General features: G+C 38.5%; 1 protein-coding gene across 1 annotated transcript in view; it reads right to left on the reverse strand.

Annotated features, from left to right (window-relative positions):
* The window catches only part of CEP43 (centrosomal protein 43), a 28,422-nt gene extending 9,313 nt beyond the window's left edge, over window positions 1-19,109 (reverse strand). Inside the window, exons 1-6 of the mRNA XM_086745091.1 lie at window positions 18,915-19,109; window positions 8,356-8,409; window positions 6,351-6,405; window positions 5,623-5,711; window positions 3,499-3,633; window positions 2,622-2,705 (exon numbers count right to left, since the gene is read on the reverse strand). Of these exons, the coding sequence (XP_086601217.1) occupies window positions 2,622-2,705; window positions 3,499-3,633; window positions 5,623-5,711; window positions 6,351-6,405; window positions 8,356-8,409; window positions 18,915-18,995 (498 nt within the window). The 5' untranslated portion in view covers window positions 18,996-19,109. The remainder of the gene's footprint in view (window positions 1-2,621; window positions 2,706-3,498; window positions 3,634-5,622; window positions 5,712-6,350; window positions 6,406-8,355; window positions 8,410-18,914) is intronic.
* Between the last annotated feature and the right edge of the window lie 3,749 nt (window positions 19,110-22,858).

A 22,858-nucleotide genomic window follows, 5' to 3' on the forward strand; every position in this document is an offset into this window, starting at 1 on the left:
TTAAGATATCTGCTACTTATTCTTAGAGGACTATGTAGTCCAACCAACAGCTGCTGCTGTTTCCACAAGGAAACATCCATACGAAAACCAATTTTCTCCCGTTTCCGAGACAAATATATTTCCACAGAAGACTTGGCAATAAATTCAGAAAAGCATTTCCAGAATATGTTCATCTGTTTCCCACTGCCATGGAATTATGATTTGCTTGTCATAGAAGATGGCTATAAAGAATATAAAAAGCCTGATCATAAATTTCAACTTATTGGAAATTATATTCTACCTGCAACCTCATCACATCAGAAAGTGTTCTTATCACCACCTTGGCTGCTGCTGCACACCATAAATATTCAGCTCTGTGGTGTTCTGACAATGCACAAGTCTCCTTAAAAAAGGAAGTATGGTTCAATGAATTATCTTTTACCACACTTAAAATACTTCTTGCTCAGAATTAAAAAATCCTATCTGAAAGTTTCTCTCAAACTTAGACCTTAGAATAAACTTCAAAATCACTTTCTTGTGTACAAATACTTATTGGAGATTATGTATATAAACATTTTAGAAAAAAACACTATCCACTGGAGCAATCACAATCACTATTATTAAGCTGAAGTCAGTCAAGACGAGAAGCTTTTGCATGCACCATCTAGTATATCTAAATAGTTAATAGCAGCCTGAAAAATAAATCTGACAATCTCAACACAGAGAAGAACACAACAAGTTGCAATACAGTATCACCTCTGGAAAATAGCACTAATCTTTGGAAATTATTCAGACACGGCTGTATTTATTTTCTACCCAGTTTGGACAGCACTATTTTAGCCGGGTACAAGTGTTCGTGTTTTGTACAGGTCCAAAGTTGTGATAAAAGAACTAAGACTGGCATCTTGCTATAATTTTAAACAACAGAAATGACTTTAACAACTCCATGACACTTTCTCTAAAGCAGACTTTCAGGCATAACTTCGACCTCATTCTTATCAATCTAGTTTCATAATGAAACAGATCCTAAAATATTATACTCCTCTGTGGTTGTGTCTGTCTGTCTTCCTCTAACTAATGTATTTTGGAATGGCTGGCTAAGTTCAGCCACTGCAAAATGGGTAGAAGTTAAAACAAAACAAAACCCACAACAAACCACAAAAAAACCAAAAAAACAAAAAAAAAAAAACCACAAAAAAACCTCCCCGCCTAAGTGCATTGCAAAATCTCTGTCAAGAACAGATAAAGGAATAAGATTCATACCAGACAGAGGGTGGACCATCCTCGAGACATGTCCACACATACCCAGAAAAACTCATATGAAACCTGGTTCAATTTACAAGCTACTTACTGGAACTACTTTTTTCCTCCTCTAGACAAATATTCTTCTCCTGGGGAAAAGTCATATAACAAACACTTAGCTCTTCTCTTTCTGACCTGCTTATTTCAAATAAAGTAATTAAACCCTGAAGATGAAAGGTGGTACATGCAGGGGGAATGGAGTATTTATGACTTCTAACTTAAGATCAGGAGTTCTTCTTAGCTAATCTAGAACCACCTTAAGACAAAAGTAGGGACTCAGGTATGAAGCAACAGTATTTACAGTGATATTTAATCAGTATTTAGATCTTGTAAGTGCCTTTTTTTTTTTTGTTTTAAAAGCTGGTGCCAACCACAAATCATCTTCTCCTAAAGCAGGTCAGAAGTTATTAGAACTACTATTCAAAGGTCAGTTACAGCAATATCAGTTTTTAAGATACTATCAACAAGCCCAGCAATTAATAAAGCAACTTAATCTTGAAATTAATCTTGCTTTTCAAATTGTCTAGTTGTCTGGTTTTGCATGGCAAAAAAACTAAAGAACTGGAATAAAATGAAGCAGATGCAAACTGAGTTTTCATTTTATTTTCTTTTATCATTACCACTCCCTCTCCCCAAATGAATAAGCTAAAAACAAAAATCATGCTATGTTATATTTCTCAGCTTTCATTAGTGAGTTGGAAAGCTTCTAAGTTATTTCCAGTAATCTGGAAAAAAGCTAATAAAATTTATGTGATCATCAATAGTTTGAACAAACTTTAGTACTTGAATGAGAGTTGGGTTTTTTGGGTTTTGGTTTTTTTAATTGTTTTTTTTTGTTGTTGTTGTTTTGGTTTGGTTTTGTTTTTTTTTTTTTAAACTGCATGCAGTGCAGAGCTGTTTTCTTGTGGAAAAGAGGCTTAAGTGATCGTGCTCCTGTCTGTGCCCTACACTTTCCTATAATTCTCAACCTGTTGATCAGTTCCAGTCAAATGTAGAGGAGCATTAGAGGCCTGGAAGATGTCAGTTCATACAGATTTTGTGCTAACAGGAAGCAACAGAGAAAAGAAAGCCACAGACTCAGACACAAAAACAGTTGTTTCCTAAAACCTTTTCAATTCCAAGCAGCAATCAGCTAGCTGCCCAATAAACAGACAAATTAGCTCCAACCTGTCTGTGTCTCACAGAGACTATGTATGCACTGTCACCTACCTGGTTGGAAAGGTACAGGACTTTGCAGGTCATTTAAGTAAATGACATCATATCCAGAGTTTCATAGGAGTTCTCTCATTTATTTCTCATGTATGTTACATAGCTTTTTCATTAAAAATAGACAATCTTACCTTATGTGGTATAGGGTGTGTACTTGATCTTCCATCAGATGATTTTGATGTGGGGCACAGGCTGTCACTTAGAACTGGAGCCACCTAAGGAGTTTCACATAAACACTTATTAAAAATATATTGAGTTTGGTCATAATACCATCCAACAAGAAACAAGGCTATCTTCCTCATTCACACAGTATGCAAACTGTGACACCATGATGCTATGTCACAAAGTCTGTCACAACTGCTTTTGAATTTAAGCTTTCATTGGGGCACTGAATGCATCTTGGGTACAGACAATTTTCTTTCAAGCCACAATCACGATAGACTAATCAAATGCTATTGATTGGATTTCATTCATCTGATTAACAACTTAACTATATAGTCCATTAAAATATGACTGTCATTGCCTTCAGGTAGATCAATATTTTCATATATATTGTTTTCAATACATATGTTTTCAGAACAGCTTTAAAGGTTTTACCAAAATCAATTCCAGGCTTTTCACGTCATACTAAAGTTAGAAGTATGCTAAAGAAAATAGGTACAGGTAAAAGTGTTAAACTACATTAGAAATTAGAAAATAAGTGACATAGTGTTTTGTGTCCTTCACCTGGGTTCAGTCTGTATTACTATGTTGTAGCAGAATATTAGTAAAGATTACTAGGGCAGCATTGAAAGTAACAGAATAGTCATGATCTTTATCTTTCAGCATTGTTTTCTGATAAGTTATGTTGAAGGCATTTCTATTATACTGATTATAAAGAAGATCTGAAACAGTATAATACTACAACTGTAGCCAAATGCTCTTAAATTTACGTTTATTTTTCATCATTGAAATTAAAACATAAATAATTACAAAGAAAGAAAGAAATTGTGTGTTAACCCTACTTACTTCTCCGCTGCCTGAAATCTTCTTCTGCTGACATTTTCTAACAACCTCCAGCAACAAGGGACCACCCACAGTACCTTCTGCTTCTATAATTCCCAAATCTCGAGCTAAACTTTCTCGACCATCAAGGCCATTTAGCTGGGCAAAAAAAACCAAACAACAACAACAAAACATTTTTTAAAATAACACAGGAATAACTATTATAAAACACTATTTTGTAACATAAGCACCTAAAGCTTTTTGGTCTTAAACACAGCAATATTTTGACTAAACAGGTTGTTTTTTTTTTAAGACTTCTTATTGCATGTGGACTAAAGTAATGACAGCCTATCACATGATTTACCTCTGATCTGTACCTGAACTTATCACAGACCACCCAAAGTTGTTTTAAATGTGCAAGTATTCATCATCGGCATGCTTCAGCATTTAAGGATTTATATGGCCAAGTTACTTTAGCCTATCACATTTAAGAGTGGATCCTAGGACACCTAGCCAGCGGTTCCGGCAAATTCACAGATGGAGAGTCCCCATTCACTATTCTATTCTACACAGAAGTACACCAGCATAGGTCAACATTTACTTTCAGTCTGTTTCACTTTTTAAACATATAGGTTTGGACAGCAACAGGGATAAAAGTAATTCAATATCAGCCAAAAGAAACTGTCAGGAAAAAAAATTAAAGAAAAATACACTTTTAAAAACTGAACTTCACATTATAGCAGAAGCAGAATGCTGCAGCAAACCCAAATTGGTTAGCATAATCTCAGAATGGCAATACTGCAAAGGGCACCAGTTCATCTCGAACTGTTATGATTACTTAGTGACACTTCCTACTAAAACACTAGTCAAGCAAATACTGAAGTAAGCCGCCACTAGTCAAGCACAGTGAAACATGGAGGATAGAGACAATACAGACTGCTCAGAGACCGGGGCTAGTAGAGGAAGAAAAAGTAAAATCTTTCAGCACTGTACACTACAGTCTTGGCCGACCTGCTTAACTTTGGCCAAATTTCATATAAGCACTGTAATAGGTGAAAAAGACTTTTACTGGAAAAAGGAAGGGGGTGTTTCAAAGAGCATGTGATGCCTTTACAATGCAAAGGAAGCACTGCTCCCAAGAGTGAGTGGCAACAGTACAGAAAGCATGACTATTTTTATTTGGCAGTATGAACAGGAATCTTTGTACAGATGTGTCCTAGTGCAATAAAGGCAGCTAAGGATATTCAAAGGATAAGGGTGTGCAGGATTCTCCTTGATTAAGTCCCCAAAAAAACCCCAAAAAACAACTCATGAACTTCTGAGAAACAGAAGTCAATTAATTGATTTAACAAAGGTGGATTTTTAATAAATTACCTGTTTAAATTGTCATTAGCAATAAAAATTAGTATTTGCAATGTAAAGAGAAATACTTCAGTCAAATGGAACTGTTTCAAACTCAATCTATTGTTAAAACCTTTGTCCTTATCTCAAACCTCGAGCCGTTTTTCCTTATATCATCTCCCCCTATTCTCTTGGAGGGTGGGGGGAGTGAGAGAGACTGCGTAGCCTGGTCACGATTGGGGCTGAACTACGGCAGAGACAAAGGGCCAAACATGATGAAAAACCTCTAACTCAATATCAAAACCCTAAAAGCAATCAGTTGGGCTAAATGAACATCGTAGGTCCCTTCCAACTTAACTATTCTATTTGATCACTTTTTGTCATGTGCAACTTCACGGAGTCCTTTATTTCACTGAAACTTCTCTCAGAATGTATTACTGACATTATTTTAATTTTCACATATATAACAATACTAACTTAATATCATGACATAGTAAAACTCTTGCCAAAAATGTTGCAGTATTCAGTTGTATATACTGTTATAGGATTTCACAAAAACAATTAATTTGTTAATTCAAAATTAACATATTATCAAGTATTGATCTTTCATAAAGGGAATACTCACTCATATTAGCTCACTTTCCTAATACATGTCTTTATGGCAATAAGTAACTTTTACAGATCAAATATAAAAAATTATTTAGAATAAACACAAGCAAGTGGCTTATACAAATCTACTATAGCTTCTGTATTCATTGCCATGCACTCCAATCACCATAGCATACAAATAAAACTAGTATATCTTACTGTGCTTGATTCTGGCTGAAAAACAGCCAATGTAAAATCCAGATTGAAAAACCGTAGAAATTCTGCAACAAGACCTGCTACCAAGCGACCTAAAAAGGAAATAAGAAGAGTAAAAATACACTAGATGCAAACAGTTCTTACTTCAAAGATTTAACATGGCTTCAGTATAAACATCTACATTGACTCAATACTCCTACAAATATCACTTAGACATTCAGCAAACTATCACCACATAGCTAATTTGTATACCAATTCTCTAATTTCTAACTCAGACATCGTATCAAAATTACGTAAATGGGCAATACTGCAGGAGCGTAGAGATTGCTTACAAAATTCAGGTGTAAGATTATCTTTTTAAACTATTCAGCTGTTTTAAAGACATCATTGTGGCATTTTGCCTATATGTGCATTTACTGCCGTACCTCTACGGTGAGTTTTCACTGGTTACTGTTTCTGTTGGTCTAGAATGACTTTAAGTCAGCATAATTGTAACTCATCACAAAATACTAATTTAAATGCATTAGTCACCTCAGTTAAAAACACCTCAGCAATATTAACTTAAAAAATCATAGACTGAATCATAACCTGAATTAATAGCAATTATGACACTTGACAGGAACAAAAGTATCCTTTATGTCATAAAGAATGTACTGTTAATAAAAGATTCAAGGATTTAATCTTTTGTTCCCTATTTTTATTAGTTTGAGAAGTATACTAAAAGAACTTACCATCTTTTGTATTTAAAAAACTTTTCAAGCTTTCATTTACCAGAGGTGTTTTGTTCTGTCAAAAAGCAAAAACCAAACAGTAATTAATGCCATCATTCTCTTACCAGCAAAAAATTGAAAACCACAGCAAGTTGGTGTTTTGGTGCACGCTGTTCCACAATGATGCCTGGCACATGTAATTCACTTCTTCAAAATCTACCTTTATATTAATTCTACTGCCTAAAAGTAAAAGCTGCAGAGTCATACATTTACTTAGGCAAATCAAAATTGTCTCAGTATTATTATTATAAAAGCTACAGAGATAGAGTAATTCCACCAAAATTCTTAAAGCATACTGATTTTTGTTTACTTAATGATTAAAAAGGTAAGTTAAGCAGTTCACTTCCCAAGTTGCTCCTCTAATATAGTGTCACACTTGTTCAAGGAAATTCAGTCTCACTTTTAAAAAAAAAAAAAAAAAGGGAATTTAAAAATCATCTTGACAGAGTGTGGACTGTGCTAATTAATGGTTCACAAATCAATACTGATCTTCTATTAATTAAAATAAGATATTATGAAAAGATATTATGAAAGATAAATCAAAGATATTATGAAAATGTTTTTTCTCCCTTGTTAGATTTGCCCTCTTCAACCTGAATTTTTAAACAGAGATAAATCAACACATTAGGTTTGTGTTTGTCAAAATTGTTCAGGGATTTTTCAAATCAAATTTAAATGTCATTCCTAACACATCAAAATATCCTGGATAAGAACCTAATTCGAAAAAAAGAATCTATTATAGACATTTATCACTATAGTCATAAATGCTAACACACACAAGAAAGCACTGCACAAGAAAAGAGAAATATATCTTGCTTAATATTTAGGAATTTGGAGGAGTGATAAGTATTAATATATTTTCAGCGTCTCTCCAGTGTAAAGTTAAAATATCATGATACATTTATTTTTACATTTGAAAAAAGGATGAGCTGAGATCAACTGGAGAAAGCCTCTCCTCGGCCCTCTTATTCTCCAGATAGTCTTGGAGGTTGTTCTCCGGGTATTCCATAACATGCTGAAGCTTCCCATGGGAGACTGCACTGTTCCGTGATTCTTCCACTATGTCTTCTTCAGCAATCTTATATAGATTTCTGGAATACGGAATCTCATACCATAGAGTAACTACTTCCCCCCTTACTAATGTCATAATAGTATCTGTTTCAGTTATGAAGTTTCCCAGAAAAAGCACAAACATCTAACCAGCAGAGGAACAGGACAGTTTTTCATTCCTCTCTTTTCAGAGTCTGGACATGCAGCACACTGTCCCCTTTAGTTCTAGGAAACGGAAAGACACAGGTAACGAGGCAATGCCAGTAGTAATAGGGTTCACAAAACCAGTATGTGCATACCACAGCAGTATTGTTACTTAATCATGTTAATATCACATACCCTTCACGTTATTATATTGTCAAGGTATCAGTACATAGTGCATCTCTTAATTCAGAATTCTTCTTTAAATATAAGCAAATTATCCTGAAGTAAGCCTACAACATCCTTATGAGAAATACTAAAAGCATTAGCATACTCAGCACGTTACTGCATTAAATTGCTTTCACAATACACTTGTCAAAAAATTCACTATAGTATTTTACATTTCAAGAGACATTATTCAAATTTGATAAAATCTTTATCAATCAACTAGATGATTTTTTTTTAAGTATATTTCATGCAAAAAAAACTTTAGTTATTCTGGTCAATTGGACAGAGGCAATATAAAACCAGTAGAGATAGTTACTTAAACCTACAGTTTCAAAAGACTATGTAACAATTCCTATTTCTAAACATCAGGAAACAACCTGATAGTCCTGTGTTCTTTAAGCATCACACTCTTACGCAGTAATACATAACTTTCTCTTTTTACATTTTTACAAACAGAAAACATTAACGCTATTATATTTAATTCTACATGAAGAACTATCAGGCTGCCAATTTATTTTTTTAAATTTATTTTTTAAGGTTCTCTTACCTCTACTTTCTCTTGTTCTTCTAATGCCAAGAAAACAGCTGCTCGCAACTCTGCCTGCCAAATAAAACACAAAAACTGCATTTTTACAAGCACAGTTTTCCCTATGCAAATAGAATGCAAAGAGACAGCAAGTAGCTTAGCAGCTATTTGTTTCTCTTCAAGCAACTTGACATCGATTGTAATCTACATCAGTGCAATTAAGACACTTAAGATTACAGGCAATGGAACTTGGAGCTGAAAAAGGAGAGTTTTCAGTCTGAAAATAACAAGGTGGGAGGCTAGATTTGATACAAGACTTTCCAAATTATTTCTTCATACACAGAAAGATTACCTACAAATTACCTACATTATCTCCTACTAGTTTCTTCTGAGAGTTAAAAATCCAGGTCTTTCAGGCAGCCTTGAAAGAGTTACTCTTCATCTACAATTCATTCATGAAACATGAACAAATAGCTTGTGGTAACATATTTTTAAAAGTTAATGTTAAGATATACAAATCCCTATGATTTCTTGTCACATCACACTTGAAGAAACAGAACTTCTCAAGGAAAAGAAAGCATGATTCCAGTTATTCAAATATTCCTGTAGTGAGGTTTTTATCTAACTGAATTTGAATATCTTAATATCAAGGATCAGAACTCTTCTAAAGACTATTTTGAATATTTAAGCTTAAGTCTAGCCTACTTTTTCATTGAACATATCAAATGGACAACACTTCATAAAGTAGTTCGCCATTTTAATCAACTCTTAATCTGACACCTTGAAATAGCTGATACATAACACCGCAGTAATAAACTATAAGACAGTGCTGCTCTGTATGCCAGTTTTCTCACTAGCAAAGAAAGCAGCTAGCTTTTAAAGAAAGGCTGATTTCTATAACTAAGAACAATATGAAGAATGCCTGGATTTTCTCATGTATATTATGAAACGTAATTAAACATGGATTACTAACTGTTCTGTACCACAAAAAATAATATCCTTTCATGGGAAAAATAAACACTTCCTTTTTAATCATAAGACTCTTTGGACATCTTTTTAAAGAACAAAAAGTTAAAAAAGTTAAAAAGACTTCCCATCAAAAGTGTAAAATGCTTACCACAATTGTATGCAATGGCCATACTGACACTTCAATTAAATTTTTTTTGCAGGTGCTGAGGTACAGCATTCAATCAGTAAATCCTCTTACAATCCATTAATTTAAATATTTAAAAATTTGTGAAACAGACTGGCTATTACAACTGTTCAAAGTAAAAGACACCAGCCATTACATGTGGGTAGGGATAAACCCCCTTAAGGGTCTGGAACATGAGATTGTAGAACAAAGTTGTCTGAAAGCAGTTGCCTTTACACCAGCTGATCCAGAGTCCATTTGAGATTATGCAATAATTTCACACCTGTAATTCCTTTTCACATAACTGAGATTGTTTGCCTGCTCTATTTCTCTAGGTCCAACCCAATGGCTTTTAAATATGGACTGAGGTGCTTTTTTTCCTTTTCTCATCTATTTAACAACAGTGTCAGCTTCTCCCAGATGTTGACATTTGCCATCAATAGCAAGTTCACCTTATACTTCCATTAGTGTCCAATATAGTTAAGGTGATGTTCTGGTTTTGTTTGGTGAGGGGGGGCCTAAGGTGGCAGCTTCTGTAGGAAACTGCTAGAAGTTGCTCCCCTTTGTTCAGTGGACTCGGCCGGGCCTAGGACAGACCCGCTGCTGGCCAAGGCCGAACCAATTGGTAGCAGAATGTTCCATGACAATGCCTCTGCGATAACATATTTAAGAAGGGGAAAACAGGAAGAAAAAAAAAAAAAAAAAAAAAGGAAAGAAGATGTGAAGAAGCTGAGCGGGGGCAGAGACGGGGAGCCGCGAGCCTTGTAGGCCTTGCAGGCCTCACCCTCTGGCCTCCCGCTGGGCAGCTGACTGGGCCCAACTCGGCCCAGCACAGCTGCAAGCAGCGGAGAGGAGATGAGATGTGAATGAGATGTAAAAAGATCCTGAGAGGCATCTGCCAGCCTGTTGTGAAGAATTTTTCTTGTGCAACGAATGGCTGCAGACGCCAAGGTCAGTGAAGAAGGAGGGGGAGGAGTAATGTGGCTCCTGGCCAAGATTCCCCTGCCTGTGGTGAAGAACATGGTGGAGCAGGTTGTCCTCCTGCAGCCCATGGAGGTCCATGGAGGAGCAGAGATCCACCTGCAGCCCGTGGAGGACCCCACACCGGAGGAGGTGGATACCTGAAGGAGGCTGTGGCCCGTGGAGGGCCCTCTGGGGCAGCCGTTCTGGAGAGACTGCACCCCGTGGAAGAGATGACCCACGCCAGAGCAGTTTGAAGGACTGTAGCTCGTGGGATGGACCCCATGAAGGAGCAGGGGAGGAATGTGAGTTCTTCCCCCGACCATGAAGCAGTGTGATGAACTGACCGCGACCCCCATCCCTCTCCCCCCTGTGCCGCTCAGGGGTGCGGGGGAAGGTAGTGGAGAATGATAAACCCAGGAAGAGGGAGGGGTGGGCGGAGGTTATCTTGTTCCCTGTCTCATTATCCTGCTAGTTTTAGAAATAAATGAGTATTTTTCCCCCAAGTCGAGTCTGTTTTGCCCGTGATGGTAACTTTAAGGATTTCTCCCCGTCCTTATCTCAAACCTTGAGCCATTTTTGCTTATACTATCTCCCTCTATTCTCTCAGAGGGTGGACGGGTGTGAGAGACAGACTGCGTAGTCTGGTCCTGATTGGGGCTGAACTACAACAGGTGAGGACCTCATCAGAAGATAATGCCAGTGGTATTTAGTACATCTCCCTTTGGCCTACCTGCGTCATCTAGACTACCACTGTACAGCCTTTCCACAGATAAACAATAAGTTTGAAGTTAAGAACTCCTGTAGTATTTCCACAAGGAAGGTTTACACCATTCCAACACACTGGTCTTCGTCCTTTGAGGTGAATACTGCTCAGGTCATAGTAAGGTATTCTCAAAATACCATCTCGATAAATTTAGGCATGGAGCCACACACCTAAATCTCTGTGAGGTTAAAGCAGTAGTTCTCAAGTTCATGAGGAAAAAGTAAAAAGCAACAATAACAAAGCTGAGGTCAAAGGAAAAGTCCCCCAAGACAAGGAGATGAGTCATACTACACAATAGGATGGACAATGTCACACAGGCTTTTCAGGACCTGAGACAGATCACAGGATTTGAACACCAGAGACTGAGACCACCATCATCAGGTATGGTCACAGCAATTTGCTCCCACCAGCAGATATGGAGGCTTATATAACTGCACGGATTAATCCATTTATACATTATTCTTCTCCTCTCTCTTTTTTTTTTTTGTTTTAAACAAGCATGAACAGTTTGCATTTGTCTTTGCCCTCGTACCTTTTAGCACCAGCCTATCTGTTATTACAATCTCTTCTTGCTATCCCCCTATTCCACACTGCCTCATTCTGCTAGCAGTTTTCAACATAATCCAAATATAATTTTGAAGAATTTTGCTCACAGACTAGCAGTAAAGCAGACCAAAGCTTGATATTCAGCTTCCTCACTCATAGGAACATGGGTCATGCCAATAACAGCCAGACGTTGACAAGTAAGGTGACAGTGTTTATCTATCACTCTTGCACCCACCAAACCCACAGGCTCCTTTCTCACTCTGTGGAAGGTGCCCATTGCCTTCTACCCCTAAGAAGTTTTATCAGGCAAGAGCTCATACCAATGATTTCACTTAGCTAAAATGAGTAAGGCTAACATTGTATATTACAAATGCTGTCTGTACTCAGTGGGGAAATGTCTGGGTCAGTATTCTGAAACAAAAGCACACTTCCCCTTTTCCTCCCAGGCATCTGATGTACTCAGACACTACTGTCTCTTGTCGATTGCTGTTGCACTGTAAATCAGAAGCCCGTAGTCCTTGAAAGTGTCTTTTCTGCACTGGGCTGTAGTATCTCTCTTCAGAGACTAGATAAGTTTATCATGTTCTAAATACAGAGCCTTTTGCATGCATCTGGAATACTGTACAGGAAAACTGCTCCCTCAGTCTGCAGTTCCCTGTGAAAGGGGAAAACAGTTCTTACCATCTCAAGAGCTTCCCAAACATATTTTTTAGTTGGCATCTCAAAAATGCCAGTCTGATCTGGCATCTCTTACCATTAAGGTAACAAGCACCTACCTTAACTAGGTTATTAATCTGATCCAGCACGCTTGTAAAAGTCACCCACAGCAGCTTTCATCCAGACACTGGAGGAAAAGTAAAAGGATAAGACAGACTGTCCAGGACTGAAGGATGACCTGTAGCCTATTAACTACTTCCCACTTACAGAGTCCAACACATAGGTACGTAGCATGCCCCTGGAGTTTTCTTCAGTTGTGGCATTTGTCTTTTATGGCACTGGAACGCATTTCTCCGGCACTTAAACAAGAGAGCTTACTGTCCTAGTACAAAACTTGAGACATTGTTTTCCAATAGGAAAACACTTAGGGACTTCAAACTCATTTCTATGCCTCAAAGCATGCAGGCAGATCAGTGACCAAGATGACTTCTTATAACAGGCACTAAGCACAAACTGAATATGGCTTACTTGTTGCTCACTGGTCTCCTTTGCATAGCTACCCAATTCACTTGCAAACACCCTTCCAGAGAGACGTGGGCAAAATTATCTTTACCTAACAACTTGTTTCATACTGTCTACTCCTGAGGCAGTATTTTAGATGAACAAGCAATAGTTTTACAACACTGATCTCAATATGCTGTGGAATACTAGATCAAAAAGCAGTCACTTTAATTTCAACGTAGTACAGTTGAGTATGACATTGTCTCTAGCTTGACATAGCCTTGCTGTCCGTTTCATGCACTTTTCAGTCTCATTTCTACAAACTCCAAGTCCTGCAGTTTTTGCAGAGGAAGTCCTAGGATTTTTTTTTCGTCAAAGATCCATTAGCAGAAAGCACAATATAAATTTCAGCTTGCCAAATGCACGTGCTAACACCCTTCTCAACCTGCTAAAGTAGCTGAACGCATATCGTTTTTGAAGACACATACTCGGTGCATTCCCTAAGAAGGAAGGGGTAGACAAGTTCAGCAAGTATCAGTGAGGGAGACATTCACTGCAGAGATCTACAACAGGTCGGCTGGATGTGCAAAACTCTCCTATAAGCTTTCATTCACAAACTGTTACTAACACATGCATAAGTGGATGGTGTGGTTAAATATATGTTTAGGGCAGTGAAATTTTTAAAGTAATCCATAAGATTCTGCAAGGTAAAAGAATCCATTGCTGCCGAGATAAAATGTTTACAGGTCCTCCAGGCAAAGCACAGGCATGTGTAACTACCATCTGCTCCAGTGCTATGAAACAACCCCACACATGCGCAAGCATAAACAATCTCTTGATTATGTAAAATTTAGTGGCACTTGAGCACCTTCCCAGACAACTTTCAGCATCTCCACTTCCTAACTCCAAAATGATTGTCATATACCTCAGTAGATACAGAGTAAGACTGGCATAGCGTTAAGCAGTGTGACCACTGGTGATCACCCCAGGGTAAAACCCTGCATGCATCAGGCTAAAAGGCTGTATCACTTTATATGCATCCCAATCCAAAACTGGTGTCAAACTGTAAACAGCAACTTCACTACCAATGTCACTGCATACCCTCCACACCACTCTCCATCTGTGAAGCCTGCACGGTGCTCATCCTTGAGCAGGACTACTAAGGTAGTTTGCAAGACCATTTTTTGTCCACTTCAGTGGAAAACTTCAGCTTAGCAGTCTTAATTGGCAAAGAAAGTTAAACTTGCTGGAAGTGTAAATGAAAGAAGAATGCCAGAAAAAGAAATATGAAGAAGTCATACTACAAAGGAAGTAGCGTACACCTAGACATCATAAACTCTAAATACCTGCAGCTACATTTATCATGTGCTTATTAGCCTGCACATCACAAGCAGTTCTCATTCTCATGTTCCTAAAGGTGGAATACATCCACAATGTTAAGAGGACCATACTGACATTTAGATATTAAATTTCAGTTAGTTAATCAGAAATCATTATAAATGGTTATATTTTATTTAAATTATAAAAATAAGAAATAGATGTTACACAAAAAAAAAGTAATGATTCTCCTTGATTTCAAGAAAGAAGTTGACTTTCTGATATGAACTGCTTTAAACAAACAAACCACACAAGATGCAGAAAACAGGAGATTACACTGTAGTGTGCAGCATACTCACCATAACAAAGATGGTGCAAATGCAAAGATACTTAAAAGCATTTTTCATTATACTATATGGAATGAGGATGAAAAAGCAAATAGAACAATTTTAACTGACCTATGCATACACAGTTAACAATCCAATTTAAAAATAGTATTTTTATTCTAACAACAGCTCAGCTGTCTAGGTTTTGAATCAAATTAGCAAGAAATTAGTAAGAACATCAGCCACAAGCATTACTAAATATACGATTTAGTGATGCTAACCTCTCTCATATTTGTCGCAACAGCAAGTTCCAGAGAAGATGCAAAATTCAGGTGTCAGAAACTTATTTTTCCAGAATGAAAGAGATTAAAGATACAAACCAAAGTAAGATAATAAAGGACACAGTAAGAAGCATAATAGCTCTTCTTGCTCTAATAATGACAGCTTCCCTAGCAGAGAAAGATCACACTCTCTCCGAGACAGAACATCTCTATTTGTACAGCATGCATCACATAGTATCAGTGATAATTTTCACTAAAGTACAAATATCCACAGTTATATTCTATATGTTTACAGAATTCATTAGAAAGTCTTATTCATCAGATTAATTCCAATGATTAATTACACAAATAAACACACACTGCAGCTTAAAGACAGGAAATACTCAACTGTAAGTGGCAAACATATTTGCACATCTTCCAGTTTTCACAATATGACTTCATTAAATACTCCATTGTTCAAAGTCTAAGGCAAATTTTTTAAAAAAAATCAACAGATATTTAAAATGTCATACAAGTAATGTTTTCTTTTAGCTAAACAAGTTTAATCAACACCAATGTGTCCTACAAATTAATCTCAAAATAAAAATATACTAGTAAAATGTAACACATTATAAAATCATGTTATACTAGATAACAAAGGCATCACAGTAAGTTTTCCTAAAAATGCAGTAATTATGTTACAAAATATACTGATAGCCTGATACATTCTATCCACTGAAATAATTCTCCTTGAATTTTAATCCTTCCAGACCTGTCTTTAATCGTAGTGCTTCATAGCAACTCAGCTATAGGTTGATCATATAATTTTCTTTAACATACCTACTTCAATAAATCTCAAACACATTATCATAATTAGCTTTCTAGCCTCATTCATCTTGGAAAAAAGTCGGTACTCACTCTGAAGTGTAAAATAAACAATTGTTTTGATAATATGTAAATATTCATCCAGTTCTATCACATAATTTAAAAATACCGACACACAATAAATAAAGAAACACTACTGATCACAGCTATGCTTAATTTATTTTAATGAAAGGATGATGGCAATTTTTTTTTAATGTATGGTGCAATTAAAAGGTGATGATTTAAGAAGATATCCTGTTTCAGCTGGGATAGAGTTAATTTTCCTCTCAGCAGCTGATATGTTTTGGATTTCATATATGAAGAACATAGAGAAACACACCGATGTTAGCTGTTGCTAAAGTGACCAAAGACACTGTCTGGCTTCCCAGGTTTCGCTAATGTGCGGGTACAGCAAGCTAGGAGGGATATAGCCAGACCCAAACTGGCCAAAGAGAATATTCCATGCCATAAACATCATGCTCAGTACTTAAGTGGGGGGTGGACCAGTGGCCTGGCTCTCTTTCTGTCACTGTTCGGAATTGTTCTGGGATCACTTACAGTTTTTTTTCTGTTCCGTGATTGCTACTTGAGACAGGCTCTATGGCTGGTAAGAAATTGTGCACCATTCAGGTTTTTTGTTTGTTTTGGTTTTTCTTTAACTTATTATTAGTCTTACTATTGATTTTTCTATTATCATTATAATATAATTATCTTTCCCTTTGCTATCCTAGAAAATTGTCTCTATCTTAACCCACTTCTCTTTTCTTCCCGATTCTCTCCCCCATCCTCTGGGGAGGGTGACTGAGCAGCTGTGTGGTAGTCGATTGCTGATTGTAGCTACACCAGGACAGAAGACATCTTCAACCTTAATTCTTCTGGAACACAAAGGGCTTTTTGTCAGGTACTAAACCACAAATTCTTTAAGTCAGTAATACTATCAATTAACAGACAACCAAAGTCATGTGCTAATTAAGGTTTACAGCCAAGATACACCATGAACTCAAATGAGCAGCCTTAACCATAAGCATGCCAATTATTAAACAGTAACTCCTAGTGTTAGAGACATAACCCAGTAAGTAGGCTGCAGTTTTTATTTTTGTAAGTCCGTTGCTACGTTGCCTTAAGGATACCCTATGCCATATTGGATAATACACACTTTTAGCATTATAGAATAGTAAAAATCATAATAAAACAAAACTTAATGAACTGGCAATCATAGTACAAAAACTTCCATACCATACAAAGGCAGGAATTAAGAAACTACAGCTCACATGCTCAATGTGACCTAATTGGCTTGTGATTTTTTTTTAATTATCATTTTATTATCACCATACTTTTATTGGTTAACACTACATGAGCAGTTAACAGGTGGCCCAGAAGGCCTATTTAACAGTTAACTAGGAAGAGGTCTCCCTATTCAAAATACAGTTATATGAGCTAGAATCTTTATCTACTTATGGAATTTAAATAAGGATTATCCATTTGAAATGCAAAACCAAGACATTTCTAATAATACTATTTTGTTGAAAAGTATGACAGCTAGCCCCAAATCCAGTGGACTTCAAAGTCTCTCATAAAGATGAGAGAAGGAGTTAAATAAATTTTAGTAGATATGGCATTGATTAATTATTGCTGTGCATACTAAGGAATCAAGTTGATAAATAGCGCTTAATGTTTTGCTAACCACTTGCTTAACGATTTGCTAACCATTGTGCAAACTATCTGAAGCAGAAAGTCTTGCAATTCTTCAGGAAAGACAGTTCCTGGTAAAGACTAGGGAGTAGCTTCAAGAACCGGCTAAAACCGACCCTGCAGCTTGAATAAAAAAGCCAAGGGATAACTGAGTTTGCGCAAGAACAAAAGGTTACTAGCGGTGACAAAGAGGAGTCACCTACCTTCATCCCCACGACCACCAGGAGGGCACTGCGCAAGCGCAGACGGGAGGAGTTTATGAAAATGACCCCTTGGGACTAATTTTAATACGAAGCAGGGATAGGTTACGCATATGTATAGGCGTATTGCCAAACTTTATGTATATGTAACACTTGGTTGTATAAATTTAAAGTGAGCTACTGCATCAGGTGTGCACGGTTTTGGTGGGACTACGCCTCCCCTCCCCACGTGCTGCCCAGCACTAAATAAACAAACCTACTTTACAATCTTATAGATTGTGGAGTCCGTTTTCACACGTGAAAGATGCTCTCACTTCCTGAAGGTTAATACCACCTTCATTTGTTGAACTGTTCCTGAAACACCAGCAATGATCATCCACCTCTTGAATGCTTAAAATAAAACACTGGATAAATGCCACCATCCTTGATCTGAAAACCAAACTTCATTTCTCCTCTAGCTTGAAAGCGTATCCAGCAGGTCTTACATTTCCATATCTGTATGGCTCTCTGCTACACACAACAGTTACAGCTGGAAGCTTCTAATGTGAAAAAGAATCCGTGGAACCAATTTTCATATCCTTTCCGACACAAGCTCAAGCTACACCAAAGGCCTGTAAGTAGCATACACTCCCCTGCAACGCTATCTTCTACACGATTTCTTAACGTAGCACTATTTGTTCTCTGAAGTCAGGCAGCACCCCCAGAGTTTTCAGGTTTAGTAAGCCTCCAAGTCACAGCTGGAGGAGTCACACCCTCAAAAAGAACAATGTTTAAACCCTCAAGGACTCTGGCTTGAAATTTTAAACAGGGGCTTTTTTGTAACAAGGCAGAGAAAAACTGTCCACCCTGTTTCAGGCCACTCAGCGGCTGAATGCTTCCAGCGGGTTTGGGTAGCAGCAAGAGAGCTCTTGCGGCCACATGATTATCTGCGAAGGAAACACCGCACAGCCGGGCACCGGGCTCCCTGCGGCGGCGAGAGCTCCCCTCCCTCTCGCCGCCGGTGCGATCTCGCAGCTCCCGCGGCCGCCGGGCAGACCTCATGCGGCGGTCAGGCCTCGGGCCCTCAGCTCCGCGGCGAGCACGCAGCAGCTCTACCGCGCAAAGGCAGGCGCTGGACTCGGCTTCTCGCCGAGCCTCGGAGCACCACGGGGGCGCGACCGCCAGGCCGCGACGCCGAGAGAGGGCCCGAGCCGGGAACACCGGCTGGAAGCGGCAGTGAGAGGGGACGAAGCTCGCGAAGCCTCAGCTCCTCCCTCCCGGCGCTCCGCGGAGCCGTTAACCGCCGCCGGCGCCAGCCATCGCTCCCCCTCTCCACGCTGAGCGATGTGCGCGGGGACGAGAGGCTCTCCTTCTCCCCACCTTAATCTTATTGAGCACCCCGCTGCTCTCCAGCGTCTGCACCAGCAGGTCCCGCAGCTCTGTGTCCTCCTCCGCCGCCATCTTGTTTCTCCCTGACAACCGCCCAAACTGCGCTAGCGATAGGACGAAGTCGGCAGATTCGCCTCCGCCGACGGGGGAGGCGCCAACCCAGCAGCGGGCCCGGCGAACCGAGGCGCGGCAGGGCGGCAGCCACCCTCGGTAGCTGCCGGAAAACAGGACGCAGCGAGGCCACGGCCGCCCGGGGCCTCAGCCGTCCCGCAGCGCCTGGAAACTGCGGCAGCAAATCAGCAGCGGGGCGGGCGGGAAGTTTAAAGCGAGGGGAGGGGAGGGAGCATTAACGGCTAAACCCAACGGACGCTAAACCAACCCACTCCCTCCCACACTCTGCGGCTACCCCTGCTCTGTATTCGTGCTCCCTAAAGCGAGGCGGGAGTGGAGGCACTGAAATGGGTTTAAGGAGGGAACAACTTCCTCTCTGGAACTGAGCTTCTTCCAGCAGCAGTGTCTCTCCTCTGGGGAAACGGCTGCAGGCCCCAGCTGAGGCCTATGCCACTGCACCTGCCTGCTCTGCTGTGTACAAGGGCACCCGGCGTCAAAGAGCATTAACATTAACAAGGGCTTCTAGGGCCCTTGTTTGGTCGCAAGCATGTTTGTTACATTAAAAGCGTAGGGCAGTGTTGCAGGTGTGGCAGGCTCCAACGTTACTGTCCCTTCAAAAAAGGCTTTGTAAGTTGTAAGGCTTCATTTGCAGCACTGCATGTTGCCTTCAGGCCTTTTTTTTTCATTAGGAACTTTCTATGATTTTCCTTAAAGAGAACTGGTATGATTAAGAATTTCAGAAGCTATGAATATTCAAAGCGAGCAAGTATGCCTCCTCGATGGGATCAGGCATCGCTGGAAGTTGATTTTCAAAAACATGCAGTAGGTGGCACTAATTCTTCAGCGATGCCCCCCACACTCAGTCAAGCCTGCGAGGGCAGGTTTCATTCCTGCTACCCTGCCTCTGTTGGAGGTACTGCTGGATGTCTGAGCCTGTTTCTATAGCCACTCAAAAAATATAGCACTGCATTTTATAGAATCATAGAATACTTAGGGTTGGAAGGGACCTTTAAAGGTCATCTAGTCCCAGCTCCCTGCAAGAAGCAGGGACATCCTCAACTAGATCAGGTTGCTCAGAGCCCCATCCAGCCTGGCCTTGAACGTTTCCAGCGATGGGGCATCAACCACCTCTCTGGGCAACCTGTTCCAGTGTTCCACCACCCTCAGTGTAAAAATTTTCTTCATTATATCTAGGCTAAATCTACCCTAAAAGCTTAAAACCATTACCCCTTGTTCTATCACCACAGGCCCTGCTAAAATGTTTCTCCCCGTCTTTCTTATAAGCCCCCTTCTAGGAACTGAAAAGTGACAGTAAGGTGTCTCTGGAGCCCTCTCTTCTCCAGGATGAACAGCCCCAGCTCTCTCAGCCTGTCCTCACAGGAGAGGTGCTCCAGACCTCTGATCATGTTTGAAGTCCTGAAGTTTGGAAACATTAGCAGTCTTTCACTTTCATACAAAATTGTGTTAAAGTAAACCCACAACATTGCATTTCTTAAGCAAGACAGTAATAGTTTCTATATAATTTTTCAAAGCCCTATCAGAAACAAATCATAAATGCAAAAACATAATGTCTGATATTACTGTTACCATTTTCACTTTTCCACTAAATCTCCAAACTTAATGGAAAGACAAAACCCACTTGACAAAATACTTGACAGAGACTGCAAAGCAGAGGAAAAAAATCAGTAGACTTAGAAGATAGTTTATAATATGTAAAATTAATTTCAGCATTTCAGTAGCACTGGATTCCTGCTTTCAAATACATGCAGAATATTTTTAATTCAGTCTACAGACAACCTTTTCTGAGCTCTGCAAAATACCACAATATTACTCAGCTACACATTCATCACCTAGAGGGCAGCAAAGCATCCTGATAGTCCAACTTCTTATCCATCCACTGTACTGTCTCAAACCACCTCATGTTTGAAGGAAATGTCATTTTGCATGTATGTAATTCCCAAGTCTACCTTTTCGAAAATCACAGAAACTCAGTGTAAAAGATAAACCAAAATTATTTTTACTGTTTGTACAGCAATGTGAATGTGAAATAAGAGGATGTGTTTTTATGGGAAACCCGCTACAGCTTTAAAAAGATTCTGTAAAACTAACACTGCATTCTTAAAAAAAAAAAAAAAAAAAAAAGCCATAGTGGTATTGCTTTTAAAACAATTTAAGTAAAATTTAAGCTTTCAAAATCAGGCATAGACCAAGTCCATTAACTTAAAATTAGGACACGGAAAATTACGTACATTCCAAAATTTGGGCATCTGCTTAGAGTATTGTAAATGTCTTATTAACACACAATTAACAATAAAGTCTAGCTACATTTGTGTGTTCTATTTGTGCAATGGGAATGATCAAAGCAAAACAACACGTTGTGTTTAGGAAACAAAATTTGAAAGTCTCTATCTTGACTTTTAAATCCCAATCTAAATGTAAACTGTTGGAAGCTGGAAAAATGTATTCTTCTGAAGTGTTTCATATAAAATCTTTAAAGATGACTCATGACAACCTAATTTTGGGTTGTTTTTTTTTTCAGGCAACACATTTCAGCATATAAATACATAAAAATCTAAGATACAACTACATTTGTTCAGAAATTTGTGAGGAAAGTGATATTTTCAGGAAAAATTTAAAAGAAACTTTTCAAATCTTCTGACATTCCCTCAGTTTTCCACCAATTTCTAGTCATAGTGTCACGAGTGTTAATAGGGAGCAATTAGGAGAGAAAAGTCAATCCTGAAATAAAAGATCATAGTAATTGTAACGAGAAATTCCCAAAATGAGGTCTATTATTTTTCATTACAATGCTTCTCAGATTCAGGAGACCAACTATTTCTCAGAATTAATTATTTAGAGTATTAAAAATCCAAGTCAACTCTAGATTGGTGATTGAGGCTCTAGTTCAGGAAAGCACTTCAGTACTTTTTAGTTTTATCCCAGTTCAGAAGAGTATTCTAAGCTTGTTGGTATGTGCTCATGTCATCATGCAGGACACGGATGTGGGTCAGATACGGAGTTTCAAACTGGACAGCCAGTCTGTTGACTGGGGGAATGGCTACGGCAGATCTCGTATCTGAGTGAGGATGTTGCCGTACTTCATGAAATGTCAAAGGTCTCAACAGCTTCCAAGGCCTCTATGCAGATATTCATGCATATTAATTTATTGTCCTCTTATTATGACTTATGGGGTAAATTCTTTCTGTCTTACCCCTAATGAACAGTCTCTTATATTGTGCATAATTCCACCAAAGTCAGTGGAGGCTACCAGTGGCATAAAGTACAGCTCAAACTGGCCAAAGTGCCTAATTCTTTCTTTTAATATAACCAAGTGTCAGAACATAGAAGAAATACTAAATTCCAGGCAGTAAATATTAAATACAGTTTTGGCACCACTTTACATCTTACAAACCTGGATATTTACATATGCTTGTCAACAATCCCCAATATTCTGAGTTGTATTAAGATGGCCTGTCTGCCAACTACTGATGAAAGATGAATGTGGGGTTTTTTTTCACAAATGATTATTTGAGAAAGCAGTCTTAATTATGATTGTTTTTATTCTTCAAACAGGTTGCAACAACAGCTGTTCACATTACTGAAGTAATGAACTTGTGAAGAGTGGAACATTTCCCAATCTTAATATAAAATGGTTGAAAACAGTGAAAATAGAACTTGGATTTCTTTCTCAACATAGTTGACGGCATCCGCATCTGATACAATGTTTGATTTTACATTATTGATTTATTAACAATTCTCTTGTTTCCAGTACATAGATAAATACTAAATGTAAAGTCTTAAGGAGATAGTTATCCAAAGTAGCT

This window comes from Chlamydotis macqueenii, chromosome 3 (genome assembly GCF_036417535.1).
Source record: "Chlamydotis macqueenii isolate bChlMac1 chromosome 3, bChlMac1.mat, whole genome shotgun sequence".
Lineage (NCBI taxonomy): Eukaryota > Metazoa > Chordata > Aves > Otidiformes > Otididae > Chlamydotis > Chlamydotis macqueenii.